The 21,507-nt window shown below is 43.2% G+C and overlaps 1 protein-coding gene across 2 annotated transcripts in view; it reads left to right on the top strand.

The window, feature by feature from the left end:
* Window positions 1–21,507, top strand: part of SESTD1 (SEC14 and spectrin domain containing 1) — a 112,831-nt gene that overhangs the window by 65,921 nt on the left and 25,403 nt on the right. For both annotated transcript variants that reach the window (XM_069985178.1, XM_069985177.1), the window contains exons 6-8: window positions 10,783–10,896; window positions 13,218–13,315; window positions 14,052–14,107. In XM_069985178.1, the coding sequence (XP_069841279.1) occupies window positions 10,783–10,896; window positions 13,218–13,315; window positions 14,052–14,107 (268 nt within the window). The remainder of the gene's footprint in view (window positions 1–10,782; window positions 10,897–13,217; window positions 13,316–14,051; window positions 14,108–21,507) is intronic.

The following is a 21,507-nucleotide window of genomic DNA, read 5'->3' as shown; positions in this document are numbered from 1 at the left end:
CAGCCTGAGCGCTTGAAGGGGAGCACCAGCAATTTTTTTCCTTTTAAATCAATTGGTGTCAGAAAGTTATATATATTTGTAATTTACTTCCAGTTAAAAATTTTCAGTCTTTTAGTACTTATCAGCTGCTGTATGTCCTGCAGGAAGTGGTGTATTCTTTCCAGTTTGAAACGGTGCTCTCTGCTGCCACCTCTGTTCATGTCAGGAACTGTTCAGAGTAAGAGAGGTTTCCTATGGGGATTTGCTACTGCTCTGGACAATTCCTGACATGGACAGAGGTGGCAGCAGAGAGCACTGTGTCAAACTGGAAAGAAAACACTATTTCCTGCAGGATATACAGCAGCTAAGTAGTACTGGAAGACTGTAGATTTTTAAATAGAAGTAAATTACAAATCTATATAACTTTCTGACACCAGTTGATTTGAAAGAAAAACATTTTTTGCTAGAATTCCCCATTAACCCTTAGACGACCCAGGGCGTATAGTTACGCCATGGAAGTCTGTCCCCAGACGACCTAGGGCGTAACTATACGTCCTGGGTGTTTCTCCGGCTATGAAGCGTGCTCCGGAGCAGAGCACGCTTCATAGCAGGTGGGGGCCGGCTGCAATCAGCTGCGGCGTGACCGCGGCGTTTAAGTGTAAGTGACAGGGGGAGCCCCGTGTCACTTACCGATCGGGACCCCCGCAGTGTGACTGCGGGGGTCCCGATCGTTAAAACGGACCGCCGGAGGTCTCTCACCTTCCTCCGTACGGTCCAATCGGCGATCTGCTGCACTAAGCCTGCACAAGCAGGCTCAATGAGCAGATCGCCGATAACACTGATCAATGCTATGCCTATGGCATAGCAATGATCAGTGTAAAAATCCAAGTAGTGAATGTACAATTCCCCCAAAGGGACTTCAAATGTGTAAAAAAAAAAAAAGTTAAAAACACTAACACACTACCCCAAAACCCCTCCCCAATAAAAGTTGAAATCACCCCCCTTTCCCATTATATAAATAAAACATATAAAAATAAATAAACAAATAAACATATAGTATACCATAGCGTGCGTAATTGTCCAATCTATTAAAATATAACAAGCGTCATTGCGAACGGTAAACGCCGTACACGAAAATGGAAAAAGTACGGGGATTACCGATTTTATGTTACATTATATATATAAAAAAATTAATAAAAAGTGATCAAAACGTCCGATCTTCACAAATATGGTATTAATAAAAACTAGAGATCATGGCGGAAAAAATGACACCCCATACAGCCTAATAGGTGAAAAACTAAAACTGTTATAAGCGTCACAATAGGGCTATTTTATTTATAATTAATTGCCAAAAAATAAGGATTTCATTTAAAAAATATATATATAACATTAGAGAATCTGCGTAACCTGCATATGGTTGTGTTCGGACTGACCTATAGAATAATAGTATCATGTCGCTGTTACCATATAGTGCATTACGTAGACACAGGAACCCCCCAAACGTTACCATATTGCATTCTTTTTTACGATTTCACCAATTTATATCTTCATAAATAATATATTTGGGATTCCGTCATACATGTTATGGTAAAATGAATGACGCCATTACACAGTACAACTATTCCTGTAAAAAAAACAAGCACTTACATGGCTTGTAGATAAAAAACTGAAAGTGCTAGAGCTCTTAGAAGGGGAGGAGGGAAAAACGAAAGCACTAAGATCAAAATTTGCGCGGTCCACTGGGTCATTTTGGGCCTGGTCCTCAAAGGGTTAAAAGGTAATGCAGGCCAGAACTCTATCTCTCAGTCAAGTGTGAGTGGCTGGGAAGAGGGTGGAGGCAGCGTGAGTACATGCCGCTGTGGCTCTACCCCAATGTCTTGATGCCGAGAGCCAGAACTGACCATTAAAAATATTTTTGTTTTTTTTATTTTGTTGCCGTCACGAGTCGGAGAGCTGGGGCTTGTTCACACTTCCCCACGAAGGTGATTGGTTCCCTTTTAAATGTGTACTGCAGTAATTTACTTCTATTTAAAAAAAACTCAAGTCTATTACAGCTGCTGTATGTCCTGCAGGAAGTGGTGTATACTCTCCAGTCTGGCACAGTGCTCTCTGCTGCCACCTCTGTCCATGTCAGGAACAGTGCAGAGTAGAATAGGTTTCCTATGGGGATTTGCTACTACTTTGGACAGTTCCTGTCATGGACACAGGTGGCAGCAGAGAGCACTGTGTCAGACTTGAAAAAATACACCACTTCCTGCATAGCATGACAAAAAAGGAATATATTACTTTATTATATACTTGTTTAAAAAAATATCAGTCAATATAAGTCATAATTGCACATACATTCATAGCAATACATAGCAAAAAAATCAGGGGCGTAACTAGAAATGGCTGGGCCCCATAGCGAACTTTCCAAGGCCTCCCCCCACACACTTCCCGGCTACTGGGGAAGAAATGGACGTGTGGTTTCGGCCACATACATTGGCTGAATCTTTCTTTTTCTACATGGTTTTTAAGTGCTTAAAATATATGAACAAGTTTGCATATTAAATGATCTGCATATTGTCTGTAGCGATTCTCGCCATAGGATTGGTAGGTAAAAGCCTTAGACAATGCACATTTAACATATACAGCCATACCAGACCTAATGAACAATACCGCCATACTGTGACTGGATAATACCACCATACCAGACCTGAACAATACCACCATACTGTGACTGTATAACACATCCATACCAGACCTGACCAATACAACCATACAGTGACTGGATAACACTGCCACACCAGACCTGACCAATACCACCATACTGTGACTGTTTAACACATCCATACCAGACCTGACCAATACCGCCACACTGTGACTGGATAACACCGCCATACCAGACCTGATACCACCATACTGTGACTGGATAATACCACCATACCAGACCTGACCAATACCACCATACTGTGACTAGATAATACCACCATACCAGACCTGAACAATACCGCCATAACAGAACTGAACAATACCGCCATACTGTGACTGTATAACAGCACCATACCAGACCTGACCAATACCACCATACTGTGACTGGGTAACAGCACCATACCAGACCTGACCAATACCGTTATACTGTGACTGGGTAACAGCACCATACCAGACCTGACCAATACCACCGTACTGTGACTGGATAACACCGCCACACCAGACCTGACCAATACCACCATACTGCACTATATATCCTGTCTGGCACTGCACGTGTGTATATATGTAGATAGATCCAGCCCGGTACAGCATATACAGTATACATCCTGTCTGGCACTTCACATGTATACTGTTACTGCACGTGTGTGTGTGTATATATATATATGTGTATAGCCTGGTACTACATGTATATAATGTATATATCCTGTCTGGTACTGCACGTGTGTGTGTGTGTGTGTATATATATATATATATATATATATATATATATATATATATATATATATAGTGTATAGCCTGGTACTGCATGTGTATAATGTATATATCCTGTCTGGCACTGCACGTGTGTGTATGTGTGTGTGTGTGTGTATATATATATATATATATATATATATATGTATAGTACTGCACGTATATATCCTGGCTGGCACTGCACGTGTGTGTATATGCGTGTGCGTATGTATATACAGCATGTGTGTGTATATATATATATATATATATATATATATATATATATATATATATTATATATATATATATTAGTACTTCATTTATATATCCTGGCTGGCACTGCAAGGAAAAATGGGACAATTCAAATAATTGACACTGTCATATTATTGACAGTGTGGGACTACAACTCCCAGTGTGATCTGGCTGTGCAATCTGTGTCTCCATTTAGTCTGTGAGGAGGATGGGGGCACAGACAGCAGACAGACCACACTGGGAGTTGTAGTCCCTCTCCCCCCCCCCCACACACACACACACTTATGCAACATAGCAGCCACCATACAACATCCCCCCTCCCCAACCACACACACCTTATAGGTGACAGTATATACTTACTGAAGGGGGAAGGAGCTGTCATGCCTGAGGTCCGGCAGGAGAGGGCTGGGGGTCGGAGGTTATCATGCTCCTCCGTGCAGGCAGCTGACAGGCCAGACAGGAGAGCGGCCTCTAGCTGCTGCTGCAGGAGGAGAGGAGTCTCCTGTCAGGGCTTCTTCTCAGTGACCGGGACAGAGAGAGAGAGAGGGTGCATCCGTGTTTTATTTCCCCCTCTCTCTCTCTTCTGTGATGCCCCGGCTTCTACACAAATACCGTTCCCCTCACTCAGGCAGTCCCTGCTGCCGGGCCCCTTGTTGTGCCGGGCCCCGTAGCAGCAGCTACGGCTGCTACTGCGGTAGTTCCGCCACTGAACAAAATGCTATAACAATGCAGGTAAGCATGAAACCTAATGCAAGAAAACTTAAGAAAATCTTTAAAGAACACTATATCACATTTCACAAAAGCCTCACTATATACCAAATAAATTGTAAAATAATAATGGGTAACAGTGAAATGAATGACAACCAAAAAAGGAAAACAACATAATAAAGATTGTGAATTATGAGAAGAATATAAGATACACCAACAATCCAGAAAGGTGCGGTGTGTAGAATGTAAAAAAAAAATATATAACCTTACAAAGAAAAGACTTTGCAGCAAAAGTCAATATCTGTGTTCATTGGACGAGGAGTGAACGTCACGCTTGGTTACCTAAGTGAAGGGTGAAGAACAAACATGTGCGAGACACAACAATAGCTGCAATTAAAGGAGCAGACCCTCTGGGGATCAGCGGTCAATAACGCAGAGCGAAACTCAAGATTTCATTAAGACCCATTGGTCGCATTGTTTTAAGGGTCCAAATCTACTTAGTTTCACATTGAGCTAAATGTTATGTGATGTCACCTCCACAGACTCCAACATTAACCTCTTCCTAACTGTTTTGGTTGCAATGTTTTGTTTTTTTTCCTCATCTCCACTTACCAAGAGTAAGAGCTGTAAAGGCTTGTTATTTGCCATTAGAAAAGCTGGGCTGTACCATAGAATGCATTGAAAAACTTTTAAAAACACACAATAAAAATTTAAATAAAATTTAAATAAAAATGAGGCTCCACAGGCTCCTCTTTTGCATATTCATGTTTCCCAGGGGGCAATGCACCTAGGACTTCACTGCATTGAGCGCTTTCACTAGCAGCCGGCAGTGTTATCGTTTGGATGGTCTCCATGAGTTCAGCAATCCTTTTCTCTTATGGCTCTACTAGGCATTGCTCCCACCTAGCCAGAATCCTGCTCCACACTGATGAGGGGCAACACCCCGAAACAGCTGTATGTTGATGGTTACCTAGCCTTGGTTTATCCCTTGTCAATTACATTAGAGGAGAAGTCCGGGGATTTATAAAAAAAATCTGGCAGCTGGCAGGGGGGAAATTGATTACAAGTACACACTTACCTCTCTCTGTGCCCGCAGTGAGCACAGGACCCGCCTCAGATGTCATTTTCCCCTGACTTGTGATGATGTCGTGACTTGGGGGTAAAATGTCCTTTCCCGGGCTGATGGACTGGCCGCTCAGCCAATCAGTGACTGGATTAGCTTCCTGCCCCAGTCACTGAGCGTCCAGTCCATCAGCCAGGTCGTGGCGTGTCTGCGCTGGAGATCCCAGAAGGGGTCCCAAGGCCGGTTCTACCACTCCCCGCGAGCATGGGGAGAGGTAAGTTAGTACCTGTAATCAATTTCGCCCCTGTCTGGTTTTCTAATGTGCCAAACTTCTCCTTTAAAAGAAAATTTAAAGAGTACATGCCATAAAAAATATCATTTGAAATGTCAAAAGTTATTGATCGCAGCGGGTCTCTAAATGCCGAGACTTGCGGCAATCACAAGTTATCTGGCAGCCGGCAGGAGTGCAATCCACTCCCGGCCACTCACTAATTCCGACAGTTTAGCCTCATTTATAGTTTATAGTTTAGTTAGTGCAGATCAAGAACCATCATTGGACCCTCCACTTCCTTCTGTCTAATTGCATGGATGCAATGGTCGCTCCGGTTTAAAGGACTGGTGTCATCGGAAAATGACCTTGACATGCTAAGAATTTTCTTCCTCTTCTAATCTGAGTTGGCAGTGTTGCTCCTCATGTGCATGTCTGTGGACCACACATCTGTAATATCCCTCTTTCACCTGGTTTATATACAACATCTTCAAGCTTTGTTAGGCTAGGTTCACACTGCGTTTTCAGCATCCGTTTAACGGATCCGTTTTTTTTACGTCCAGAAAAATAGGGTCAGCAACGTTTTTTGGTCCGTTTTGGTCCGCCAAAAAAAACGGATCCGTTTTTTTTTATAATGGAAGTCAATGGAAAAACGGATGCACACAAATGAATCCGTTTTTTGCAATCCGTTTTTCATGCGTTTTTTGAAAAAAACGGATGCGTTAAACGGATGCTGAAAACGCTGTGTGAACCTAGCCTTATGTAGTTAAAAGTGTTATCCAGGCTTAGAAAAACATGGACGCTTTCTTTCAGAAACAGCACCGCTCTTGTCCTCAGTTTGGTTGTGGGGTTTTGCATCTCGATTCCATTGAAGTGAAAGGAGCTTAATTGTAATACCTCACACATCCTAAGGCTGGGTTCACACTACGTATATTTCAGTCAGTATTGTGGTCCTCATATTGCAACCAAAACCAGGAGTGAATTGAAAACACAGAAAGGATCTGTTCACACAATGTTGTAATTGAGTGGATGGCCGTCATTTAATGGCAAATATTTGCTGTTATTTTAAAACAACGGCTGTTATATTGAAATAATGGCAGTTATTTACTGTTATATGGCGGCCATCCACTCAATTTCACCATTGTGTGATCAGAGCCTTTCTGTGTTTTTAATCCACTCCTGGTTTTGGTTGCAATATGGGGACCACAATACTGACTGAACTATACGTAGTGTGAACCCAGCCTAAAGGATAGGGGTGGTGATGTTTTTGCAGGAAAGTAGCTTTGATTTTCTAATTCTGGATAACCCATTTAACTGTCTTTGTTGGTTAGACTAGTACTCGCACTGGTTAGCACTGTTTCATATTACTTGGTAGCAGGGGTGTAGCTAGGATTCACAGGGCCCCATAGCAAAAAATTTTAAGGGGCCCCCCCTTCCCTACGCAAAACACAAAGCACTGTGTGTGTGTGTGTATGTATATATATATATATATATATGCACTTTACTGCTGGTGCACTGATAACCCCCGACCTCTGCACATTTCCCTACTTGATTGCTGCAGCCAGTCAGTGAAGCAGAGATCTCTGTCTTCTGCTTGTTAACCCTTTTTTGTGTTGCAGCATGGAGGTAAACATTGTGTCACGTTGCAGTACATAATTGGTTAAGCAGAAGGACAGACACTTTTACCTTCTCGCCCGGGCCCCCCTCCTGTAAGGGCCCCATAGCAACTGCCTACCATGCCTCTATGGTAGCTACGCCACTGCTTGGTAGCTAGTTTTAAAGGGGTTATCCAGCATTATGAAATGGTTATGATATTATGATAGGCCATCAATCTTAGGCTGACAGGGGTCTGACCCCTAGCTTTCTGGATGATCTGCTCTTAGTAGAGGCTATGGTGCTGGCATCATGACGTAGACATCAGCTTTATAAGGCTTGATAATACCTGTAATGAAAAGGTCCACAGATAATAGAGTATTTCCGTTCCTTTCATTTTTGTGGATTTTCTTTATTTTTGTCTCATAGTTCACTTTCTATTAGAGATGTGTGTAACTAGAGCGTGCTCGAGTCGGACGTTTAGACATTTAGTTTCCAGTGGCTGAAGACGTTGGATGCAGCCCTAGGGAGTTGAAGAAAACAAGGATACAGCCATAGGCAAGTTCTCCAGCCACCAGAGGTTTAATGGCAAGCGTTTGGTTCAGATACACACATTTTTCTGACATTCGCTCAACACTAGGAAGAAGAAGAGAATCCAACAACACCAGAAACTCCCAATGTAGCAGAAAAATAACAGATGCACACTGGTTGGTCCACAATCCCAAGTGAACAGGATATCTAGTAGCAAGGAGACCAACAGCATCCAAGTGGAGTAATCCCCAATACTTTTATTGGAGGATGAAGATTACAGTACGACGTTTAGGCTCACATTAACCCTTTCTGAAGTACTTGAATTACTTGAAAAATGCTCAGTGTTAGCCGACACATCATATTGTATTCTTGATCCTCCAATAAATGTCTTGAAGATTACTCCACTTGGATGCTGTTGGACTCCTTGGTATTCGCTTAACACTAATTATAATCTTTATTAAACAAGTACTCCAAAGAATTTCTTTTTTTAAATCAATACAGATTTCCATTTGATAACAGAAAAATGAAACCTAGCAGATCCGTCAGTCCCCGTTGATGTAAGTGGGCTCTGTGTTTATCAAATCAGTGTTCTGTTTTTAACAGAACACGAAAGTGCTTTTTTTTTGTTAGTACATTATAGTCCATGATGACTGATCTAAGCGGAAGGGATTTCCATTCACGTACATTCATGTACAAAAGTCAGTTTTTTTAAAGCCAAAATACAAACGGACCATTAAAAAATCTAATAATTTTGCAATCAGTTTGCATCAGTTTTCCCATCCATTTGTGCTTATCTGTTCATTTAATATGGATGGATCTATTCATGAATGAGACAATGCAGGTGTGAACCTAGCCTTATGTACTAAACAAAACTTGGGAAAAAAATCAGTATAAGTTCACTAGTTGCACCGAGGAAAGCTAGAGCAGCATTCTGCATTTAGTTCTCTGATACTAGAGCACTTCACATTCTGGCTCTTGTTCTTGGACATACACCTCATGAATCCTTGGACACGTCCTGTGGAGTAATAACACGAGGTATACTGTGGTCAGGAACGTTTTTGCGACACAAAGTCCTTTGGACATAAAGTAAATAGTGATCTGGCATAGAGTTGGTTCAGAATTCCTTGAGCAGTTCCAAGTCGATAAAACCATGTTGTGTCCCATTTGTCACATCCGCCAGCATATATTGTAAGTCATCTCTGCTACTTTGTAACCTCCAGGTCCTCACCCAGGTTCTGTGTCTCTAGTATCGGGAGAGGTCATCTCTGTAGTTGGGGGCGCTCTATTCAGTGCAAGTGGTCCAAGTAAGCAAGGAAAGGGGCTTTCTACCGCTTTCTGGCCATTACACCAAAAAAATTGCCTCAAAACGACACTGGTGGGAATATTTTACACTTCACCGGCTTTTGGCATTGACAAAGACTGCCTGACGAGAGACATGGCAATAAAAGTGTCGCTGGCGGCAGTACTTTATACTACGCCAGTTTTCCGTTTGGCATTGCATGGAATACCTAGGATATTTGTGATATGTGAGGTTTTTTTTATTTATTGTCTCGTTTTAATCATTCTGCAGTTTGCCCAGACATTCTTTCCCAGCGCTTCTCAAACTTTTTCTACTGGAGCCTCACCCAACAGACCAAGGCAATGCCTGGGCCTCACCAGACTGACCAAGAGGGTGCCGGGGCCTCACTATCTGTGGTGAAAGTCCATTTAAAAGCTGAAAATAATGCTAGGGCTACCATTCACCCATCTCCTAAGCTCTATATACTAAAAAAGCAAGTACAAAATAAATTAATAATGTTTCTAAAATGGAGATTTTGGAGGACTGTGCAGATCATAGTTACTTTTGTAACAAACTGGCTCTCCAGCTGGGCCTCACCAACAACTAGGGGGCGCCTCACAGTTTGAGAAGCACTGTTCTATGCAATTCCGAATTTCCCACCTTGGAAGTAACATGTCCCTATGCTAAGGGCTAAGAGAATGTGCATTATAATACAGAAGACAATGCAGGTCTAAGTCAAACAATGGAGGAGGGCGTCATCCTCTGGGGAAGAACAACATTCCCTATAGGTGAAGCGCTGCAGAATCTGTGTGTGCTATACAAATAAAATAAATAAATAATAATAAGTAGTTGTCAGTGTGACATAGTAATGTAGTGTGTAGTGCTGGGACAAGATACATGATCCGACCAGCTGTCTATAAAGTGCAAAGCGCAAAAGGTATCGAGCCTCATATAACAAAATACCGTATGTGAAGAGTAAAAGGCTGCATAACTAGCAGCTAATACAGACCAGCTAGAATAACGTAACTTCTAAATGTTTAAATGGGTATTCCACTCAAACATAACTTTTCATATGTTGCTGCCCATGGTGAGACTAACAATTCCTTTCATACTTGCTATTAACTATTCAGTCTCCTTCCCCCAGCTTTGAGCTGCTGCTTTTTTGCTGACGACACAAAAATCTGTGTGTGAGCTTTTCTCTATGTCTCCCCCTCCTCCCCCCTCCCTTCTGAGACGGCTGATGTAAACAAGTCCCTGACTGACTTCATCTGCAACATTGTAGCTTCTTTGTAATGCTGGAAGGGATATTTACAGGGAGTTCATTAGCAACTTGACTTCAGAATAACCCTCCCAGCATTACAAAGAAGCTACAAAGTTGCAGATAAAGCCTGCCTACCCTCTTTTACCCTATCAGCTTTCTCAGAAGGGGGGGGGAGGAGAAAAGCTCACACAAAAATTTGTGCCTTTAGCAGAAAGCAGCAGCTCAGAGCTAGGGAAAGGAGACTGAATTAATAATAAGTATGGAAATAATTATTACTCTCACCATGGGCAGCAACATATCAAAAGTTATGTTTGAGTGGAATACCCCTTTAACACTTCTCATCTATTAGAAAATATTCGGCTTGATGTGACACTTAAGGGAGCTGACCCGGTCACTTGTTTATAACCATGTTTGTGTTGTCCTTTTAGGTTATCTTGGTGTCTGGTAATAAGCTGACAAGGTACATAGAACCCTCCCAGCTCACAGAAGAGTTTGGTGGGAGTCTTACTTACGATCATATGGATTGGCTGAATAAAAGACTAGTAAGTAATAACAATAACATTACATCCATGCATTATATTGTATTTGTCATTGTTCTCCTCAAGCTTCCCCTGGCTGGATATTCATTCTGGAACCCTTAGTAATAATCATTAGTAGGGTTACAAGAAAATTGCATATATCGCTCGCCTCTGTCCCTTTGCAATGGTGGAGACCTGTAGGTGCTGGTTAGTGACATGACAAGCTCCATTCAATTAGATGGCCAGTAACTGGCATCAGCAGTGTTGAATTGCCACCTTCCCTCTATATTACCAAGAGGCTGGAGCAGTATCCTGCAAGTCACAGCCTGTTCAAGAAAGAATATATGGGCAAGATTCATTCCTGACATTATACATAAAGAACATCAGATAATATGATTTTTTTTTTCCACTGGCCGGGGGGGTGGGGGGTGGGGCTGGATGAAAGTAACGACGGCCATTTACCTCCCTGGTTCCAGCGCTGGGGCCTGCACACTGCTCCAGTGCCCGGTTTGCCTGTTGTAGTTGATGTGTCAGACCAGACACAGGTTTTCAGCCGCACCTATTTGTATTCCTACTCTGAAATGATTTTCTAATTTTTTCTACATTTCCAATAAATCATCTGGCCTTGTAGAGAGACTGGGTGGAGTCTCATTACTGCATTTCGGTTAGGCTACTGGTCATGGAGTTACACTAAGTGATCGGATTAGACTCTTTATGAAAGGCCCCTAGTGCAATCTAAAGGTCCCCATACAGAATCCGTATGAAGTGTATGCAGGCTTCTGAGATGTCACCGACAGATGTCAGAGATAATAGGGTTTGGGGTTACATTGCCCCACCCCTTTGTTTGCAGTGTGATAAGCCGGTGCCAGACTTGCTGTGGCTTCTCTCCCCACAGAAAACACCGGAATGTTCGTCCGTGTCCAGTGTTTGTGTATTGGTCGACGGGGGAGAAAACCATTTGGCTGACAGTTATTGAAGGTGTCTGGCAACCTGTAGGGCCAGTTCACACAGAGTAAAATTGGCGGAATGACAATTCTTCCGAGCGGAGAGAGGAGGCGCTCAAGCCCTCCCATAAACTGCCTGTATGACACGGAGGCTGTCAGCTTTCCACCACGGAATTCCGCCAGTTTTACTCTGTGTGAACTGGCCCTTAGTCTTCCAATGCACGCTATTTATGGTATGAGGCTGATTGATAGATCTGGATTATCTGAGGATAATGTAGACTAGTGTTCATACACCTTGCATAACTGTCGGCCATCAGTTTTCTCCCGCTTTCTCCCCATGCACAGGAATGTTCCTGTGTTCTCTGTTGAAAATGGAAAGGGGTAAGCCGCAGCTGGGGCACTCTGACTGCTACTTGTCTCTCTAATAACAATAGCGGTAGGGCAGTGAAAGTGTCTCAGTTGCCCCTAGCAACCAATCAGATTCCACCTTTCATTTTTCAAAGAATCTGTGGGGAATGAAAAGTGGAATCTGATTGGTTGCTAGGGGCAACTAAGACAATTCTACTTTACACCAGTTTGATAAAAGTCCATGATTGTTTTTAAAGGGAACCAATCACGCCGAATATGCCTGCGTTCCACATCGGCGGTGCGCCGACGTCTTTAGCACAGCGCGCATGAGCAGTGTGGCGGGAGAAGACGCCGACGTACTTCGCATGCGCGGCGTGCTAAAGACGTTAGTGCGCCACCGACGTGGACCGCATGCCCCAGGTGATGTCAGCAGAGTGCAGGTCTTTCAATCACGCCCCTCTGGGCGTGATTACTGTGCTCGCAACAGCCCAGGACCGTGACTACATACGCCCACCGTGACTACTTACACCTAATTACCATACAGCGGGGGACTTCAGAAATGTAAGATTACAGTATAAACAAGCAGGGCAAGGAGGGTACAGGGGTATGTTTGGGAAGCGTGCTGGGTGATGTACCAGCACGTTTCCTTATCATTAGGGGCATATTTGGCGTGATTGGTTCCCTTTAAGTATATTTCCCTAGAGTGCGGTCTAAAGGCTGTGTCTTGTATTGCATCTTGGTTCTAATCACTGTGATGGGGGTAAGCGGCCATACCAGACACCACAAGTGTACAAAAGTGGCGCTGCTGTTGTACTGGGAAAGAAAAAAAATCAGACCCTAATACCAGACAAGCCCCTTTAATTTTGAGTCTAAGAGAATAGTTATTTGCGCATACGTTCTAGCTTTTATTTTATCTGAGTCGGGAGTATTCATCATAATGTAGCGTACCTGTTGCCTGCCTGCACGTAATGTGTCATTTGTATTCATTCTGCCAAACCTAATGGAAGTTCTTCCTCTATTGTACGGGGATAATGTTTTGCCTCTGCATTGCAGGTATTTGAGAAGTTCACAAAAGAGTCGACGTCGCTCCTGGACGAGCTGGCTGTTATCAACAATGGAAGTGATAAGGGAAATCAGAACGAGAAAGACAGGTTTGTGAAACAAGCTGATTGTACGTTCCTTGTACTTGTGCTGTGCAACGCTATCATCATAATCCCATTATCAGAAGCCATGTGTTCTGCCTGCCTCCCCGCGCTGGCCGAGGAAGAGCGGGAAGAGATTTGTGTAGCGACTTAATCAGAAATGAAATGTGCATCTCAAAACAATGGCAGACTTAGAGCGGATCAGACGGCTGAATACGCCGCTCTGTGTACAAGCAGCTTATTACTACTACTACTACTTCTTGTTGCGCCAAAAAAAATGGTGCCGTGTGGCAGTGAAAGAATACAGCGGACTCTTCGTTAGGAGTCCTGTGTATTCTGTTGAGCGCTCCCCCAATTGCACATGTCAATCAGGAAATTACAAGTAACTATGGGGTCAAACAGCAAAACTGCCACTGCACCATCACCATGTATAGCAGCAGGTTCCGAACATGATCGTGTAATATCCTTGTGCACAGTGACATCATATCACAGGGTAATACACACATTGGGATCACAGTAAAGACATTATATACAGCTATTTGCATGTAGCCCTAGGGCTGCCAGGAAAACATGGATGCAGCCTATGGCTGTATCCATGTTTTCCAGGTTTCCCTAGGGCTACATGCAAGTTCTGCAGTTTAACCGGTCCGCCCAACACCAACCATGAGTATTCAGGGATACCAATATGAAGAAACAGTTAACAGAAATTTAATATATTTTTTTTTAATTATACTTTTATTTTTAGATCGATGGATTTCAATTACCTTCCCTCTGTTGATCCAGAAACTGTTCTACAAACAGGTAAGGTGTGTTCAGTTGTAGAATGCAAGTAGGAAAGTCTGTATGAGGAAGTCACATTCATACTAAAGCGTTATTATACAGATTATGTGCCCAGTCAGGCAGATATTGCCCCATGTGATACGGCCAGCGATCAGCCAGCTGATTGCTTAAAGGGGTTCTCCGATTAAAAGTTATTTGTCCCCTATCCACTGAGTAGTGGACAAGAAAGAGATTGCAGGGGGTCTGACCTCCCTGCTCCCCGGTGATCTCCAGTTCAGTCCCCTTCTCCTTTGTTTTGAATACAGCCGTAGATCGGCACATTTCTTCCATATAATCACTTACAATTGCCCCCTGGTGATCATCTTGGAAACTCCTCTCCCTTGCTGTGCCGTTCTTCTCAGTGCTCAGAATAGCAATCCCAGCCATTATATAACTGAGCATGGAGGAGCATGTGACCATGCTCCTCCATCTATGTACGCCACTGTGTGTGCGCATGAGGGCCGATGAGAGACTTCCAAAATCTGCTATTTTGCTGTGATCCATAACTGCATATAAAATACATTGGGGGAATTAATCAATGGTATTCTTGTAGCAATATTTGGTGTAAAATATTGAACAATTTTTGAGCAATCCCCTATTGGTTTTTTCTTTCTTTCTTTTTAACCCCTTAAGGTCAAAGCCAATTTTTGCTTTTGCTTTTTCCATTTTATGTTTATAGCACTTGCATTTTTTCACCTAGAGACTTATATGAGCGCTTATTTTTTGCTAAACCAATTGTACTTTGCAATGACAGGCATTATTTTCCCATAAAATATTGCACTTTCGCAATTTTGCACTTTGGAATTTTTTTGCGCTGACTCCGTTTACCGTGCGAGATCAGGAATGTGATAATTTAATAATTCGGGCGATTACGTGCGCGGCGATACCAAATATGTTTATATTTGTTTATTAATTTATATTTATAAAATGGGAAAAGGGGGGTGATTTGTACTTTTATTAGGGGAGGGGATTTTTTATTAATAAACACTTTTTTTTTTTTTTTTTTTTTTACATAAACTAGAAGCCCCCCTGGGGGACTTGTATATAAACAGCGCTGATCTCTCATAGAAATCAATGCTGTGTATATACACAGCAAAGATCGATTAGATCGGTCATAGATTACTATGGCCTGCTGCAGGCCACAGCAATCTATTGCCGATCCGGGATCAGCGTCATTGCGACGCTGAGGCCCTGCACGGGCAGAAGAACGGATCTCCCCCCGCGGACACCAGGGACGTGCAGTACAAAGCACTTCAATGCAGCTGTCAGGTTTGACAGCTGCGTTGAAGTGCTTAATTAGCCGTCACGGCAACGGGACCTGTGCCGGCTAATAGAGGCACTGCCCGGCTGCAGATTGCAGCTGGGAGCAGTGCCGTTCAGAGCGGGGTCCCGGCGGGACCCAGCTCTGAACACCCCCCGCGGCACCATGACGTACCAGGTATGTCATGGGTCGCTAAGGGGTTAATGTTTCCATAATCCACACCCATTTCTGCATCAATTGTCCCATTGTGGAAACTTAAAGGACAACTTCGGCCAAAAGTATTTTTTAACATGTTATTACTTATGAAAAGTTAGACAAATTCCTAATGTACATTAATTATGGGAAATGCACATATAGGGCTATTTCCCTTAATGTAGTAGATCAGGGAGTCTTCAAATTCTATCAAAAACCATGACGTCGCGAATTAGGGTGTTACTGCTATGGAGTGTCCAGCAGAGGGCGCTCTATATTTAGAAGCCTATTGACTGTATTGAAGTCTAAGGGAGATGTAATGTAAACTACACTTTATTGGTAGACTAAGTGTATGGGATAATGGACTGTGTTTATGGGATTATTTAGGGAGCAAAGACTGTTGGCTGAGGGGGAGCTTGGTGCTGAGGATCTCCCTGATACTACTCCTCCCATCATCTGCTCATACTATGAGCAGATGATGGGAGGAGTAGTAGTGTCTATCTGTCCCAGTGCAGCATGCAGGGAGGGAGGGAGGAGGTAGTTAGATGCTCCGGCTCCTCTCTCCCTCGCTGCTCGGTGCCCTCTATTTGGGGAGCAAGTGTCCTTGTTCCCCAAATTATCCCATAAACATAGTCAATTATCCCATACACTTAGTCTACCAATAAAGTGTGGTTTACATTACATTGCACATTACATCTCCCATAGACTTCAATACAGTCCATAGGCTTCTACACATAGAGCACCCCCTGCTGGACACTCCATAGGAATTGCACCCTGATTTGTGACTTGGTTTTTGATAGATTTTGAAGTCTCCATGATCTACAAAATTAAGGGAAATAGCCCTATATGTGCTTTTCCCATAATTAATGTACATTAGGAATTTGTCTAACTTTCCATAAGAAATAACATATTAAAAAATACTTTTGGCCGAGCTTCTCCTTTAACAGCGTATCCATCTGATTATAGAAGTCTATATATACTGTAGCTATACATATCTGATATAGCGTCTGTACAATGTGTTGGTCTAAAAAGGTGGGGGTGGGGGATGGGACACACATAAGAGAAAACATTAGCAGTGACATAGTTACAGTTCCCTGAACCAGAAATAGCTGTATAGAATTTCTAACTACATGACGGATAACAATGACTCAAGGACCTATATTTACTGGTACTACTAACTAAACTCTGCTGCATCCGTTTAGTCAGCTGACCTCCAGCTGGGAGTTGAAGAGAACTATTCAGTGGAAAGCTGCAGGCAGGGCACTATAGCATTCTGCTATGGCAGGGGACTGGATGTGTGGGTGGGACAGTTGTAGTCAGGCTTGTTAACCCCTTAAAGGCTACGGTCACCTTTGCACTGAATTTTTGTGTTGTTCTTTCCTTTCCTGGCTACACATTTTAAGGGGTGTTCCTGTCTGGGTGTTATGATATATACTTAGAATATGCCATCCAGGTTTAATAGATGTGGCTCTCTCCTTTAAAGCGGTTGTCCGGTAGTAGACAACTTTTATTATACTGCTGCTGTTATATAGGAAACAAAAAAGAGCCTATACTTACCCCTCTGTGCTCCCCTCATGTCCTGTTGCAGTGTCGCCGGTGGGGGTTGGGGGTGGGGCCGGGTGATCACTGGATAATAGAAGATAGCGCCGGTTTGCTGCTGCTCCTATTCCATGGAGTGATGGCAGCATATCGCTGCTATGGTGATCTTTGTCTTTCAACATGCATGTCAGCTGATTGTTGTCTTCTATTACACAAGATGATTATCAGCCGTAATGGTCAATAAGCGCTTTGTGTAATGCTGCGTTTACACGGAACGATAATTCGCCCGATCGTACGATTAACGATTTCAAAGTAACAATTTTTTTTTTTTATAACGATCAGCGTTTAGATGGAACAATATATCGTACGGAAAATTTGTTTTGGGATTGTTTTGCGATCGCTTAAGCCTATCTCGCACATAGGTAAAATCGGTGAACGACTGTTTACACGGAACGATCTGCGAATTTTTTGCGAGCGACGATTTGAGAACTTGTTCAAAGATCAAAATGAACGATTTCTCGCTTGTCATTCGATCGTTCGCTGCGTTTACACGTACGATTATCGTTCAAATTCCATCGTTCTCACGCAAATTCGCAATTTTGTGTAAACGCAGCATAATATGGCCTTAACTCATCTCAGCCTGTTCAGCCAGTCCCATCTCAGTTAGTGTTTTGCTGAGCAGGCTGTTAATCCTGAGATGAGTTATGGTGTGTTTATACAGACAGATTTATCTGACAGATCATTGAAGGCAAAGCCAGGAACAGACTATAAACAGGGACCAGGTAATAAAGGAAAGGTTGAGATTTCTCCTCTTTTCAAATCCATTCCTGGCTTTGACTTCAAAAATTTGTCAGATAAATCTGTCTATGTAAACACTCCAGAAGGGAAGGTGGCTGCGATCAGCAGGGAATGCCGGCGACACTGCAACAGGACATCAGGGGAGCGCGGAGAGGTAAGCATAGGCTATTTTTTATTTTCTATGTAACAGCAGCAGTATATTAAATGTGAATAAGGTGTTACACATTACACCTTGCTACAGTTGTAAATTAATATACAGCGCATATAGGAATAGTAAAATAGAGCATACTTACCCTGCTGAGTCCAGCACCAGTACTCCTGTCTGTCCCAGTGCTTATGTTTATTTCCCCATTTGATGTCCTCTCCTGATGACTTTCTGCACCCGTTGCAGTCTTGGCTGATGATGTCCTGAACTCATCAGGGGAGGTAAACCAAAGGACTAGAGGCTCAGTGCTGGACTAGGGTGAGTATGCTGTATTTTGCATTCTTTTCTTTTTTTTTCACTGTCACCCCCTTTTTGCATTATGACTGCTCTACACAGGTGTAAAGGGTAAATTTAGCCGTTTTCATACCTAATTTTCTATCATACCTCATGATGCTTGTTCCAGTAAAAAGTGATCTTTTATCATCTGGGATTGAGATACCTGGGCGGGGCTTCACAACCGAAGCGCCACTTAGCCTCGCCCCTAAGGGACGTAATCACTGCATAGGCCCCGCCCCCTCAGCAGCCATTGGAAGGGCCGACCTAAAGGTCTAGGCTGCACCCCCACTAGATTGGCCCACACCAATGACCACTGAGGGGGCGTGACCTATGCCGCAATGACTTCACGGAAGGGGCATGGCTAAGTTGTGCTGGGGGCGTGGCTAAGTGGTGCTTCGCCCCTGAAGCCCCGCCCAAGTATCCCAATCCCAGATGATAAAAGATCACTTTTTACTAGAACAAGCATCATAAGGTATGATAGAAAATGAGCAATGAAAACTGCTAAATTTGTGACAGTGTCTTTATAAGCTTTAAAATTCCTTTACAATTTTGAGTCAGTATTAAAATGTGAGTTTTTTTTTTTTTCCTACCAAATGGACATCTTGAATGATTCCAAATAATCTCTAGCAATGGCCTCCCCAGTGGTTGGAGTGTGTCCAGCCACAGGGACCTTTGGCGATATACCTGTAGCTGAACAGTTTGGATGATCTCGGTACATCTGAATTTCATCAGTAACTCACACGCTATGATCGCCTTCCATTCCATTACACACCTATTGATATTTATGGATTCTCATCCAGAGCATTTCAGCCGCTGAAACGAATAGGAGCAGATTAATTGCTAGTGGAGGTGATAGGTGAGTCTGCACATTTCCACATCAATGGATAGTCTAGGAGGTTGCGGATGATGATTGTCCCTTATTAGCCGCGTTATAATAACTGGCTGTCTAATTGCAGGAAGACCAGGAATAAGGTGTCATAGAGTTCTATATATAATACGGCTATGTGAGTGCAGCATTAGGAAATGATGTAGAGGCGGCTGTAACGTGATGATTCATTGTGTTGTAACGGACTGATCTGTCCTTAAAGGAATTCACTCTCTGTGTCTAATACGTCCTTAGATCTCTGATGACACAGACCTCTAGTGTAGACTGACTACAAATCTGCTGGACAGCGTAGCTTATGAAGCGTATCATCTATTTCCTGACTGGCCAGACAAACATACACATACTGAATAGGTTATGGCTACCGATACATATTCCCCTATACTGTCAGTGTCACAAGATAGTCTGGTAAGCTAAAGGAGACAAAGGCTTGCATATAAGGGTTATATTGTGGAGGAATAAGCAGGGCGCGTGCTGTACGTGTCTGATAAAGCTGGATGAGGTCATCCTTCCCGGTTCTTAATTTCTTTTAATAGAATAAAGAAACTGATGAAAAGAGAGAAGTTGGAAATTAGTTGGAAAGTATGAGAGTGTTAAAGAGGTTTTCCAGGCTACTTTAATATTGGTTGGGTGCTGGCACCTTGCCCCAAGGCAATCAGCTTTTTTACCAGACATGTAGTGAGAACAGAGCCGGAAGCAGACAGCGCCAGACCCTTTGTAGTGGCCATGTTAGAGTACTGCATCCCAGCTCACATTCACTTCAACAGAGTATAAAAAGGAGTTAAAAAAAAAAAACTACTCTAGATTCAACTAAATATATGTAGCCTAAATTTATCGCCATGTTCTCAGGAGATATCCTTTCTGGCGCTTTTCAGTTCTCAGGATAGAGTGGTCTAAGGCACTGTTTCAGAGCATCCTCTGATGGGCCCCCATGAAATGTGCAGCTGCCGGCCGTCCTGGGAATCCAGGACACCTGTCCTAAATTCCTGAGTGAGCACTCTACTTGGTTGTGAGTTTTTGCTTTTTTAATATTTATCTACTGTAGAGGAGCTTGTCCATGTACCAAAGGGGATCTACTCAGGAGGGGTCATTTACAATAGGGAGACTATACAGGAGGGAGCTATCTACAGTGGGGGAGGGGCCACACAGGGGTCATCCACTAAAGGGGGACTGTACAGGAGGGCCATTCACTATAGGGGTACCATACAGGAGGGCCATCTACTATAGGGAGACTACCCAGGTGGTCATCTACTATAGGGGGACTACACAGGGGGCCATCTACTATAGGGGGACTACACAGGGAACTATCTACTATAAGTGGACTACACAGGGGGCCATCTACTGTAGGGGGACTACACAGGGGAGCATCTACTATAAACGGGGACTACACAGGCGGCCATCTACTGTAGGGGGACTACACAGGGGGCCATCTACTTTTTACGGGGACTACACAGGGGGCTATCCACTATAAGGGGACTACACAGGGGGTTACCTACTATAAGCGGACTAAACAGGGGGCCATCTACTATAGGGGGACTACACTGGGGGGCATCTACTATAGGGGGACTACACTGGGGGGCATCTACTAAAGGGGGACTATACAGAGGGCCATCTACTATAGAGGAACCTACACAGGGGCCATCTACTATATAGGAGTTGCAAAGAGGATGCACTGATGTGAGCGTGCTTGTTGTTCTAGGGTCCTGCGTCAGTGCACCTGTGCACTGGGGAACAGCTTTAGTGGACAGCCTGGGACCCAGGTTATATTTAATCCACCACGAAAACCGGGTGCATTTTTAACTTTTGTCACATTTGAGTGACATGTCGAAAGTTCATATAAATTACAGTACCCCTTTACTATAAGGCCTAGTGGCCAGACTGAAAACTGCAAGATTTCAGGATTGTTTCTTAATAAAAAATAGACATTAAGATAGAAAATTTGGGAGATAAAAAACATTACCGACAATTTTTTAAAATTTATGTTTATCAAGAAAAAAAAAATTAACACATTCTATTTAAGCTTTATACGGCTCTCCATGTTATACTTGGATGCTTTGGCACCATTATTGTTTCTCCAGAGTTACTAAGTCAAGTGAGCAGATGATAGAAGCCTCTCACTGAAATCGATAGGCAAGTTTCCCTCCTCTGTAATGAATAGAGCTTGCTCTCTGGTGCCACCTACTGGAGGTAGAGCCCCTGAAAGTTGGGACTTGGTCCCTTTTGAGCCT

Source organism: Dendropsophus ebraccatus, chromosome 9, assembly GCF_027789765.1.
Source record: "Dendropsophus ebraccatus isolate aDenEbr1 chromosome 9, aDenEbr1.pat, whole genome shotgun sequence".
Classification (NCBI taxonomy): domain Eukaryota; kingdom Metazoa; phylum Chordata; class Amphibia; order Anura; family Hylidae; genus Dendropsophus; species Dendropsophus ebraccatus.
Note: the sequence above shows the minus strand (reverse complement) of the source record. Positions and strands in the feature narration are given on the sequence as shown.